At 41.8% G+C, this 12,913-nt stretch overlaps 2 protein-coding genes and 1 long non-coding RNA gene across 3 annotated transcripts in view; all 3 read right to left on the bottom strand.

Moving 5' to 3' along the window:
- LOC106514014 (V-set and immunoglobulin domain-containing protein 10-like) overlaps positions 1 to 5,192 on the bottom strand; it is a 9,159-nt gene extending 3,967 nt beyond the window's left edge. Inside the window, 7 exon segments of the mRNA XM_074559730.1 lie at positions 512 to 802; positions 875 to 1,132; positions 1,205 to 1,471; positions 1,997 to 2,272; positions 2,340 to 2,615; positions 4,063 to 4,446; positions 4,930 to 5,192. Of these exon segments, the coding sequence (XP_074415831.1) occupies positions 512 to 802; positions 875 to 1,132; positions 1,205 to 1,471; positions 1,997 to 2,272; positions 2,340 to 2,615; positions 4,063 to 4,446; positions 4,930 to 4,999 (1,822 nt within the window). The 5' untranslated portion in view covers positions 5,000 to 5,192.
- Positions 5,193 to 9,247: 4,055 nt separating this feature from the next.
- On the bottom strand, positions 9,248 to 11,021 carry LOC106514076 (uncharacterized). The gene is made up of 3 exons (XR_001309860.1): positions 10,835 to 11,021; positions 10,733 to 10,757; positions 9,248 to 9,431 (listed from the first exon to the last, which is right to left on the bottom strand). It is a non-coding gene; the product is annotated as an uncharacterized LOC106514076 (long non-coding RNA).
- Positions 11,022 to 11,203: 182 nt separating this feature from the next.
- Positions 11,204 to 12,913, bottom strand: part of LOC106514015 (V-set and immunoglobulin domain-containing protein 10-like) — a 10,442-nt gene continuing 8,732 nt past the window's right edge. The window contains exons 7-10 of the mRNA XM_014003091.1: positions 12,772 to 12,868; positions 12,409 to 12,699; positions 11,473 to 11,829; positions 11,204 to 11,241 (exon numbers count right to left, since the gene is read on the bottom strand). Coding sequence (XP_013858545.1) covers positions 11,204 to 11,241; positions 11,473 to 11,829; positions 12,409 to 12,699; positions 12,772 to 12,868 — 783 coding nt within the window. The remainder of the gene's footprint in view (positions 11,242 to 11,472; positions 11,830 to 12,408; positions 12,700 to 12,771; positions 12,869 to 12,913) is intronic.

A 12,913-nucleotide genomic window follows, 5' to 3' on the forward strand; every position in this document is an offset into this window, starting at 1 on the left:
ATGCAAAAGAGGGCCATCGCCTAACAATAGGCTTGATTAGCTCTATTGTTCATAGAGGGTCATGTGCCCATCACCTGACTTATTGGTTTGGATGCTTAGGCTGTGGTTATTTGGTGTTTTGTTATGTGTATGTAGTGAGTGCAAGCGGGGTTCAATGTCCCCTTGTTTTTGTCTCTCTTTCCCCATTTGTGTTGGGCATTGTTGGGGCCCTGATTCACACCTTTTGCTCACAGGGGGCTGAGTCATACTTGCAATAACAGCGTTGTAGGAGAGATTTTAGGGATTTCATGGCCAACCGTTCATAATAAAGACAGAAAATCTGGAAAAATCTCTGCATGTAAGGCTGAAAAACAAAACTGGATGCCCATCGCCTTCGATKCCTCAGACAATTCAGTTGATATCGGTTGAAAACGATTTTCAAATTATTGTTTAGCACAACATCCTAGCTTTAATGGAACAGTAAACCAGTGCTTGAAAAGCCTTAGGATMATGATCAGAAACKGYTTCTTACTCTTGACCACCAAAGTGATGTTGACCTCAGCTCCTCCCACGGCGTTTGAAGTGGAGCACCTGTACTCGCCGCTGTCCTGCGTCTCGTCRGTGTCTTTCACRGTCAGGTTGGCCCARGCAGACGTGCGCAGCAGCAGGTACTTGGATGTGTCCCGGACGTCGTCGCCCTGATTGTTAAACCAGGTGATCTCATTGGCAGGCAGGTAGTTGGACCTCAGMCTGCAGGTGAGCTGCACGTCGCTCCCCTCGAACACCGACACCACGCTGCGCTGCGTCAGCAACACGGGGGCCTCTGCACACAGAAATGTGTTGGTTTAATAATAACAAGAAATCTGTTGGCTGTACGGTGAGGAGGAGCTCTGACCCAGTGTGAGGCTGCAGGTCTTGGGTCGGACCAGGAGTGGGTGTTTAGCGTAGCAGGTGTAGGGATTCCCACTGCGGGCGGTGCCGTAGCGGAGGACCAGGATGTTGGAGTTCTCCTGTCCACCTTGGCTCTGACCCGTCGGRCCCTCCCACCACACCAAGGCTTTGGGGGCCCCTCCATCCCAGGAGCAGGACAGCATCAGATACTGTCTAGTGCTMGTCACYTAGGCYAAACACACCGGCTCTGCAGGAGGAAGATCTGATGGAGGAGAAGTCTCCAATCAATTACAGTCCAACWTCCTGTCACCTCTYGAACCTCTCCTGTACTCACATGCTCGTGTGCTGCACTGAGTCTGTTGTTTCAGAGCAGGGTGGGAGCCCACGCATGTGAACAAGCTGCTGTCAGGACTCAGGCTCTCAGGGGTCAACAAGACGTCAGAACCAGTTTGTAGATTAGTTTGCTGTCCWGCTTGGATCAGGTATCCGGTCCAGCGGAGYGARGGYGAGGGGYACCCACCAGGCCAGGAGCAGAMCAGTCTSAGAGAGGTGTGATTCAGAGCCGGCTCCACGGAGCAGGAMGGGGAACCATCAGGAGGGTCTGTAGGGAGAACATGTAACATGACGGAGCAGTGATGTGCAAAATGGGATGTTAATAAAATCATCAGGATCTCTTCATAATTGAGCATCTTACTTGGTCATCTTTTCATGTGCTAAACGGTCAATGAAGATTTGTAAAAAAAATTTATTTTAATTGGAGAAGAAAAAAAATCTGTAAAGTCAAAAACTGATAGTTATTTCCAGCCAGTCTATATTGCGACTATTTAAAATGATGTACCTGTCAGAGTCCCATCAACTTCTCAGATGCTCCAAYCAGCAGCATAGGTCTGCGGCGCCTTCGTTCTCTGCTGTTAGTGTGTCTAAATGTAGGCATGTGTGTGCTTTGAAGTGAGTATGTTCTGGTATCAGGTAATAGAAGAATGAGTGAGAAAAATAAAGACGCTTAAAACGAAAAGTTCAAGTGAGGAAGGAACCTAGATGCAGTGTTTACACTTTGCAGAGTGGAGACAGATTAGATGTTGCCAGAAGAGCAGAAGWAAAGCAAAAGGCCAGAGGTCACACTCACAGTAGACGGTCAGGCTGATGGTCTTTTTGGACTGCCTGTTCAGGTAGGTGTTCTGTGCTAAGCAGGCGTAGTCTCCAGTATGCATGCGGAGGATCTTGGTGATGGTGTACTGTGGTCCGGAATACACCTGGGAGTTGTTGTAGAACCAGACGTACTGACTGACCGGATTGGACTGAGCTTGACACATCAARGAAACAGTCTCTCGCTCCAGAGCYGAGTATCCGCGCTCCGTTATGCTGTATGGAGTCACGTCAATCCGAGGAACATCWGGACCATCTGTGGAGCATGAATGCACTCAGTAAAAGAACGCTGAAAGCAACAGCAATGCCTCGTTGACACTCACAGATGGTGTCCAGCCACAGTCGGCTGGACGTCTCACTGTTGACGGCGTTGCTGGCCACACATCGGTACCAGCCGGTGTGGTTCCTGTTGATGTCTGTCACGTTGATCTGGTTGCTGTTGCCCTGGGCGAGGACCGTGARGTTCCCGCTGCGGGTTTCGTGCTGCCACACGTACTGGATGGGCTCSGTCCCGTTCTCCAAATTGCATCGCATCCACATGGTGGATCCTTCCACCGGAGATGCATCACTCATCAGGAGGTAAGGATTAGTGACCGGGACTGCCATTAAAGAAACACACACAGGTGTGGATCACWGTACAACGAGAGGGACAGTTCACATTTTGTCCTGTAATTCAGGCCGAGCCAAAACACTCAGGACACCATTTTATTTCAGAAAGAAAAGGGAAATGACATCTAAATACACCAGCAAGTGTTCGTCACGTGTCAACATCAAGGCCAGTGGACTAAATGTGGCCCACCATGGCATTTTTCATGGCCTGCTAGAGCTTAAAGGATGTATTGTCTTAAAATGAGTATGCTGCTTAAAAGGCAGCATTAACCATAAACTACAATGCCCATGATGCATGTTGAATTTTTTTACCTGCAAAATGAAGGCACCCCACCTAGTGGGGACCACAGAGTTTAGATGTAGCCAGCAAAATTCCCCGTGTAAAAACTATTTTACTGCTACTTTCGCTGTGGCCCAGTTTTACTGGGAAATGGGAGTTTCCCWCTCACAAGTTGTACATTTAAACTGGAACACCCCTTCACTGGGGGTTCCTTGTCAGAAAGTGGGAGAGTTCGGAATTCAAGACAGCAGCTACTCACCACAACTCAACAGTGAGTAAAACTCTCTTTCTTTTAATAGTATTTCTGTATTATTTATGTTACATTTACTCAGTCGTACTTTTCAGTGTTTATAAGAAGARGTGTTAAAACATTGTTTCTATGCAGGAAATACCACWTAGAGCTTAGTTATTGTTTGTTAGCAATGCTAAGCCTTAGCAATGAGGAACAATGAGATGTTTTATGTTTAGCTGAACATAAAATGTCCAAGTTAATTACAACTTGAGGACCACTACAGTCCTTATCCAGCTTGAGTCCTTACAATCCTTTGGCAGCACAATGGCTCAGTGGTTAGCACTTACGCCTCACAACAAGAAGGTCCTGGGTTTGACCCCAGGTTCAGACCTGGGGTCTTTCTGTTTGGAGTTTGCATGTTCTCCTCGTGGTTGCATGGGTTTTCTCTGGGTACTCCAGTTTCCCCCACCCCTAAAAATATGTACAAAAGGTTGCCTTCAGGCCCAGACCTCGCTTTAAAAAGAGATCTGAGATCTCAATGGGACTTGCCTGGTTAAATAATGGGGAAAAAAWTATATGGCCCTCAGTGAAAACAATTTCAACACCCCTGCTTTGGGTTATGTCTTTAACATGGCCACCAGCTCGAAAGCCGCCATATTGGATCAAAATAAAAGGGTGTCCTGTGACTTTTGACTCACCTTGTACTTTAAGACAATCTTAATAAGCTGGTGAGACTGAAGTGTAACACTGTGTAAATGCTGAATCAGCATAAACACTATTGTTTTCTCATGTAGTTTCTCCTGTATGTTTTATACTTCCACATACTGTTTTTTTAAATAACATTCATGTGTTAAAACATTCAGCTTGATCAAAAGTAGTCCCTGAGCTATGTGTCTATCTGAGGCAGATAAGTGAGGAGTCTCACCTCTAACAGTGAGGTGCACATAAAAGTAGTAGACTTTGGGCTCCTGGCTGATGTCGTAGAAGGCCTGGCAGGTGAACAGGCCTTGAGCAGCCAGAGGAAGTTTGTCGATGCTCACAGCCGCACTGTTGGAGATAATGGTCAGCTGTCCCAGTGTTTCAGCCAGCTTTTGTACCACGGTTCCTTTCCCCAGGTTATACACCACCGCTCTGATGGCCTCGGTGCCGGGCTTGGTGAAGCTCCATATGTACATGTCAGGCACGGTGGTCCCACACTCCAGGATCACAGCTTTCCCCACCACTCCATACACGAAGGTGTCACGATAAACCACCTCCCAGTTCTGATTGATCTCCACGGCTGCGGTCGGGACAGGATACACCGATACGCCTGCAAAGGTGTGTGTGTTAGAGAAATGGAGACGGTTGGTGTCATGTGCCCTGCCAGGGTTCAGCTGCAGGATTGATTACAATACAAGATTCAAGAGGAATGTGAAACAGGTTTCTAGAGGATTCTTTTACTCTTTACAATCAAAATCTACTTCTGAAACATGCTTTTTCTTCATAAATTTCATTTTAATCTCTTACAAGTTAGAAACTTCTTCTATAATCTTCATTTCTATAATGTTTACAAATTTTTAACTGTGTTCATATGCATTATTAATAAACTCAAAATGTAAATGTACTTTATGTGATTAAATAAGTAAATAAAGACTAAAGATATTTAGAAAATGAAGTTTCCCTGCTCTTCAACAGGTCTTCGGATTCTACAGAAGCCAGATAGAACTCATTTATTCAAATCAGGTGAGACAAAGCAGGGAAACAAACAAGCAGGATGGTGGTCCACAAGGACCAGTATCCAGTAAATCCTTACCATGCGCAGTAAAGGTGAGTGGACTGGTGGTCAGGTATAAAAAGGCCAGCCCTAGCAGTTCGGCCACCATGATATCATCATGATCCTGAGTCCAGCAGCTTCTCTACGACAAAAAAAACATTACAGAAATCCAAAACCCAAAAGATCCCAGACCCCAAAATCAGTACATTGTCCCCTTCCCTCCCAGCCTGAGTCTGGTTTTCACGTCTCTCCGGTCTCTCTCAGACCCTCGGGTTTCTTGAAGAGTCCAGCTGAAAGCAGTGACTTTGTTAGACTGAGAGCAGGAAAACACAAGAGGGTCACTAAAACTGATTTGGGTTCAATTATTGATGCATTTTCCTTTCTCTCTCTCTCTCTCTCTCTCTCTCTCTCTCTCTCTCTCTCTCTCTCTCTCTCTTGCTCTCCGTCCCTCTTTCTTTGAGGTTAGAATAACACGATGATACCGAGCTCATTCATTATGCAGAACCGACTCACAGGTGGACGGGTCGGCCTTCTACACAGGCACAAACACACCTGTACAGAACTGCACGTTAACCGACTCAACCAGGGACTATTTAATAAATCTGTTATTTATTAGCATTCCTTCATGGAGGACATTCACATCAGGGTTTTGTTTAAAATATTCATTGTTTCGATTTTATTTGGTCGAATCAGAATACTAAAATGAAAATTTGAAACTGAAAAATACATTTTTAAAAGATAAACTAAATGAGAAAAGCGTTTATTTTACAGGTTTCTTGTCATTTTCGCTTAAAAAATTACAAGGTTAATAAAAACTTCCATCACACCATTAGTGCAGATGAATTTTTTATATCTTCTCACTAACAAGATAAAATTAGTTGTTCTTTTTTAATACTGTTTATTGTTTTGATGCCATTCTAAAGACAAATATGAGTCCGGTCCTTTCAGGTGAACTTTACAATCCAAGGTTTCATTTTCTGATGTCAAAGGTCGTTGTGAACTAAAGAGGCAGAGTAAACTGCTCTGATGGGATTTGGATTAAAGTAGATTGAAAAATCTGGCGTCTCCAATTTTTCTAATCCGAGTGTTGACATTGCACTGTGGTGGCAACAATTCATGTTCCAACATTAAAGTTTTCTTCCTGTTACTAATTTTTCTTTTATTTATCCCCCCACCCCCACCCTGATTTCACGGACGAGTTTAGATGTTTATATAATAGGAAGAAGAGGAGGGATTGCTAAGTGGGTCTATGAGAATGTAATATGAGATGTTTTTCATGAATGAATGCAGGACAGAGATCAGTTTTCTTCAGCTTGCGAGAAAGAGCCGAGCACTTCACACACCAAGCTTCATGATGGACGAGGGTTTTAGTCATTCCATTAAAAAAATACGCAAGGAAATACATAAAAATATATAATATAYTATAGCCTATTCTATCTCTGGAGTTCAGTAGAAGTCTGTTTTAAAACATGTTTAAGCAGTTTCCCTAAGTCACGCTTGGTTTTCCCTTACTAGATCAGAACTACATGAAGAGTTAAAAAGAGTCTCAACATCCCATGAAAATTAAAAAAAACTAAAATAATGCTCAGAAAAATAAAAAATGTTCACATTCATTCATATTTATATTTTTCTAAATTTGATGCTGACTGTAAAAACGACTAAAAACCCATTTTATTTCAGCTCAAAACTTTAACATGCATATTTTTTCTCCTTCCCTCAGTTGTTGCTGCAGCAGATCATCAGTCTGATGATGAGGATGAGGAAGACGTGAGTCAGCCTCTTCTGTTTTGCATGACTCTCGTCTCAGTGATGATGTTACAGGACTACATGTTCCACTCCTCTTTTTCTTTCTTCTCTTCTTACTTCATTCCCCTTTGGTGACCCATAAAAAACTCTGTCAATCCTCTCCTTTCTTCTTTCTTTTTATTACATTACTCTCTCAGGACAGACGGAAGTTTTCAGATGTCATAAGTAGTAACAAACCCACGGGGGTCGTTGGTTACAAATAATAAAAAAACAGCATTCAATTTTACAAAGGTTGACAAGGCATAAAATCGATTCAGAATACCAAATGTACAACATGTTTTTCTTCTCTTGCCTCTGCAGGTATAAGCAGGAAACAAGCTGCCAGGTCATTAAAGTGTCATGTTGGACCCAAGTCAGAGCCAGATTCAGAATCAAAACTTGAGTTTTAATATTTAAACTGGGAGGAATCCAAGGAGAGCAGAACATGACGTTGACAGGAACATGAYTAACAGGACGATCAAACAGGAGCCAGGTGTAAGAACCAGAGACTACCGAAGACAACYGTCGTGGTTTTATTACAGTGTAATAACCATAGAATGTAGAAAATAATAGAATATATCTATGGTTATAAGATTTAAAAGCCTTAGACAAAACTATAACAAACAAAACAAATTAAAATCAGGAGCACATTTAAAAAATGACTGAACAAAACTACGTATTAGATAAAATATAACAAAACTAAATATATTTTAACACATAAAACTAGAAAATTTGGACACACTGAAGAACTGAAATCAATAAATTTATAACYTTTTAAAACTGGTTTGCAGTGGTGGGCACAGTTCCCCTAAAGCACTAACTAATTTTCTGATTAGTGCTTTAGGGCTTCTGCTAATTTTAAAATTTATTAGTGTATTAGCACTTGCTAAATTTAGAAGCACTAATTGAAGTCTATAAATGTTATTGATAAATGTTAATGTTAACTGAAGGTGAAAGCTGTCACACATTTTGTTCATGTGTGTGTCACTTATCCACCAGGTGACAGTATTTGAACTCAAGAAAGGCTGTAGAATGTCAATGATAAGTCTTAAGAGAGCAGCCTGGCAGTATGGGACTCATGTTGTCTGTTGGAGAATGTTCCATGGGTTAATTGGGTTATTTTAGTGCTTTAGAATTAGCTTTTGCTAAATTTTCAGTGRGTTAGTTCTTTAGAATTAGGGTGCCTAAATATTTGAATTAGTGTTTTAGGGTTAGTGGAACTAATTTTTAGATTAGTGTTGCCCACCACTGCTGGTTTGGATGTAGATCTTCCAGAACCACCTTATGTTAAACATCTTATTGTTCCATACTTTCCTAACAGAGCACTTCGCTCTCAGACTGCAGGTTTACTTGTGGTTCCTCGAGTTTCTAAAAGTAGGAGGTAGCGCTTTCAGTTATCAAGCTCCTCTCTTGTGGAACCAACTTCCAGTTTCTGTCCGTGAGGCTGACACTCTGTCTACTTTTAAGATTAGACTGAAGACMTTCCTTTTTGATAAATCCTATAGTTAGACTTAAGTTTCCTCAGTTATTCCTTAGTTCTGCTGCMATAGACTTAGACTGCTGGAGGACAAACTGAGCACATTTCRTCACTCTGCTGCTGTCTTTAGTCTCTCTCSTCTACATGTTTGTTGTGATTATTTCTATCAATAACATATTTTCTTTGTCTCTCTTCCAGAGGAAAATACWCKTGCACCAGCCCTTCTGTGTTTGTCTGTGTCTCTTTCCTGTCCRATTCTATTAATAATGTGTTTWCTTTGTCTTTCACATGGATCAGTCATGTTTTTCGGCATCTCTGTCCTGTCCCCACAAACCCAGCCAGTTGAGGCAGATTGCCTGTCCTGGTTCTAGTTCTAGTCTTGCTGGAGGTTTCTTCAAGGAAGTTTTTTCTTTCCACTCTCACCAATGTGAACTATATGCTGGCATTGACAGTTAACCTTGTTACAGACAGGAGGTTGACCAGAAGAAGACGCAGTCATCTGGGCTGATGATTCAGCAGCTTCCTGACAGAAATGATGCTGAATCCATGAATCCATCCCTGTCCGATCCTCAGATCTACCTGTGAAGAACTGACTTCTGCACCGATCACACTAAAGGGTAATGAGCTTTTTGAAACAGAAAAACAAATGCCCAATTATTGGAAATTTACATTTTTTATTTATGAAATTAAATAGTAAAATAAGCAGCAGAGATCCTTTAGACAAACATAATTATRTGGATCAAACCAAAGTTTATCTTATTTTAAAGAACATAATAATGAAAAATCAGATCTTGTTTTAGTACATAATGTATTGCTTTAAGTGATTGTGTGACAYAACAGAGTGATACTACAGATTAAATATGAGGTGTATCAGTGAAAGTGAGARGTTCACACTGGCAGGATTCATCTGTCTGCTTCGTTCTTCATCTTGTTTCTCCCTGCAGAAAGTTGAAAAGAAGAGACTTTTTAAGTACTCACAAAAATGMGATTGTTGTCTTCGTGAAGGTAGAAACAGTCTACTATCTTTAAAAACACTTTAATGTCAAATCATAAAAAGATTTACAAGTAAAACAAAAAAGATGGCAATACCTTGGGTTCTGTTGCTTCTAGAAAAGACAAACATTGTGTTTCAGTATCAGGAAGATAAACAGTTAATGTGTTTAATTTGGGTTTGTCTTGCCTGGAGCAAAGGATCCACCGACGTTCTCGATCCCACCCTCTTCAATTGACCAGTTCATCCTCTGGGTGGTTGATGTTTTCTCTGGACTGGCTGTGCAGCCTGGAAGCACCAGATAAAACAAATGAATGGCTTGTGTAGATAACTAGTTGTACACGAGCCCAAAAGAATAAAGAATAAATAATAATAATGATAGAAATAATTATAGTAATAATTAGAATTTCATAAAAATATGAGCTTAGCTGATTTCTGAAGCTAGTATCGTATCTAACCCACCATTGTTGACCAAAACCAGTTATGCAAGTGTGAAAAGTCACAGCAATAAGATAGTAAGATAAGTTAAAAATCAGGCCTCCAGATATATTTAAAAAAGTGATTTTAGGTTCTTARTCTGATCTTAGTGGAATTGAGATGAAAGTTTATAAACAATTAATATCTTACCTGCTGTAYATAGCTCTTTGATCGACCACAGTTTGGAAAAACTGTTTATTTCTGATCAACAACTAATCTGTGGAACCAAGACTACACTGCACTGCTGCCATTTTAAAGTGGACATACCCTGCCTTTAAATCCTCCTTTTTTACATTTAAATCATTCACTTGGGGGTCTTTATAAYTTGAACTGCAATGATTTGGTCTGAATTCCTCCTTACTGTAACTCCACAAGCCCCTCCTTCACCTCTTTTCTGAAGTGTGTCTCAGATCAACTCGTTTTGAGGCTGTCTTTTTAATTGCAAATAAGGCGATTCACATGCCACCCCCTCCAGCTTCTAGATTGGTCCATTCTAGTTTGATAGAGGGGTTTACYAGCTGRGCAGAAACATTTTATTTATAAATAAATTAAAAGCTATCAACAACAGAAGACTTGTCCATCCAACCTGACATGTTGGAGCCAGAGGAGAATGAAGATCACCAACATGTAGATGATAAGTCCAGACCTTATTTAAACATTTTGTCACAAATTCTGTGACCTAATAGTTCAGAAAATATCACAGAAATATGACAGAATATAAAGATTTCTACGCAGTACCAGGAGAGGCTAAGTTGAACCTTTCTGCACTCCTAGAGACTCAAAGTACACAACAAAATGTATATGACGACTTAAAAGTGGATTTTGCAGGACATGTCCCCTTTAAAAGTGTTTTATGCAATGCTATTTTAACATTTGCATTGCTGTCAGTCTTTTTTCTAGAATTTTGTTATTTTCAAATAAGCGATTTATGATGCAGACTGTGTCACTTCCAGCTGGGATATACTGGAATAACTGAGTAATTAGAAACTGTGTAAAGGTTTATAAGATGAAAGTAAAAATTACTACCTATTGTTATGATTGAAACGTGCCTGTGTGATAAGCCCAAGAAGATGGTTATATAGATATTATACAAATAATATTTCATTACTTACGAGCCAAACAGCATAGCATGTAGTCCTGAAGGAGAAAACATGAAACACAACATTATACATGTGTTAATGTAAACACGCTTGGTATTTTTGTGTATGACTCACGGGGATTGTTGCTGCGGTTGCGGAATATATAAATGAGAAGCAGCACTGTAGGAATGGCTGTGAAGAGCATCCCYCTGACAGCTGCTCCAACCACAGCAGGATACATGTTGTTGTGTTGTTCCACTGCAAAAAAAAAAAAAAAACACCACAGTGGCAAAATATAGATAAAGATGCACAACTCTGATGAAACACTGTGGTTTTTTATCTTGGCAAAAAATGATGACAGACAGGAAGGCCRGGAACGTTGAATTTTAACTGTTTATTCCAAAGAGAAAAAGGAAGCAGTAAATCCCAGGGATGAGACCGTTTCCAGCAGCAGAGTCTGTCTGACCGAAGATTGTCAGAGTGAGCTCGTTAGAGCAAAACTCATCAGTAAAACACAGATAAGACCCRCAGCCTCATCATAACTGGAAGGCCGTATCACCAGAGGGTAGCGTGACCTAACATCACACTGTAAACACATGAAGCCTGTTGTTTTCTGATTATCAAATTTATGATATGTGAGAAATAATGTCATGGTTTTGTCATGGCCTGAAAAGTTAAATGTTACCCCTTTCACCAAAGGAAAAAAAATAGGAGACAAGGAAATGTATTTCTGTGTGGTGTCTGTGAAGTTGTATCATTTTTAGCTCTGTTACCTGGAGTTTTTGCCACAGAAGGATTTCCAATGGTTCTGTAGTTGATGGGTGTGACACGAAACTGGTAGGTCACAGTTGGGGTGAGTCCTCGTACCGTGTAACTCCTGACCCCTGGGTCCTGGATGGGGCTCTGGTACCAGTCTTGGGAAGCAGCAGCCCTTTCTCCCTTCTGAACCTGGGAATCATTGCTGCTTTGTTTCTTGTTCGGTCGCTCTGACACCCATCGATGCTCCAGGAGGAACCCTGTCCAGCCTCCTTCCTCCTGACTGTCCACCTGCCACTCCAGCTCCACCTCATTACGCTGCCGGCTGTTGTACGTCACGCTGACCAGGGTCACGTTAGGTGGCATGGGGTGCTCTGGACAGAAATGTGCACTTTTGTTAAAAACATCATAAATCACACCACTTTTGATGAACCACACAGAAGGAACACAAACAATTTGTAACGGTTTTATTTTCCTCTATGATTCAGTTTATGCAGCAAATATCATGTAGGGATTTTTTTAAATTAAATCATTGCTTTACATTCACAAAGTAAATAAAAAAACTGTCGTATTTTAGCCTCCGACCACTAGTTGGCAGCAGTCAGCCAATAAAGCACCTTGCAGTGTCGCGATATTTCATGTTGTGATATGTATCATATAAAATTCTAGTCCATATAGGGAGTGAAGTGTCCCCCCATTGACTGTGGAAGATTAGAGGTCAGTGGTTGCATCAGGAAGAGCATCCCACCTGAAACAATTGCCAAATCTTCATTCGTACCTTTAATTGCATGTTACCAATAAGAACACATCTACTTAAACATACGGCATTAATACACCATAAAGAGATGATTGTAATGCATATGTAATTGCTCTTCTAGCACCAAACTCTTGAAGAGTAGAAAGTACATTCCCAATTATGTCAGACGTATATAAGAAATGAAARRGGTTCTTACTCTTGACCACCAAAGTGATGTTGACCTCAGCTCCTCCCACGGCGTTTGAAGTGGAGCACCTGTACTCGCCACTGTCCTGCGTCTCGTCRGTGTCTTTCACCGTCAGGTTGGCCCACGCAGACGTGCGCAGCAGCAGGTACTTGGATGTGTCCCGGACGTCGTCGCCCTGATTGTTAAACCAGGTGATCTCATTGGCAGGCAGGTAGTTGGACCTCAGTCTGCAGGTGAGCTGCACGTCGCTCCCCTCGAACACCGACACCACTCTGCGCTGCGTCAGCAACACGGGGGCCTCTGCACACAGAAATGTGTTGGTTTAATAATAACAAGAAATCTGTTGGCTGTACGGTGAGGAGGAGCTCTGACCCAGTGTGAGGCTGCAGGTCTTGGGTCGGACCAGGAGTGGGTGTTTAGCGTAGCAGGTGTAGGGATTCCCACTGCGGGCGGTGCCGTAGCGGAGGACCAGGATGTTGGAGTTCTCCTGTCCACCTTGGCTCTGACCCGTCGG

The sequence above is a fragment of the Austrofundulus limnaeus genome, unplaced genomic scaffold, assembly GCF_001266775.1.
Source record: "Austrofundulus limnaeus strain Quisiro unplaced genomic scaffold, Austrofundulus_limnaeus-1.0 Scaffold17, whole genome shotgun sequence".
Taxonomy (NCBI): Eukaryota; Metazoa; Chordata; class Actinopteri; order Cyprinodontiformes; family Rivulidae; genus Austrofundulus; species Austrofundulus limnaeus.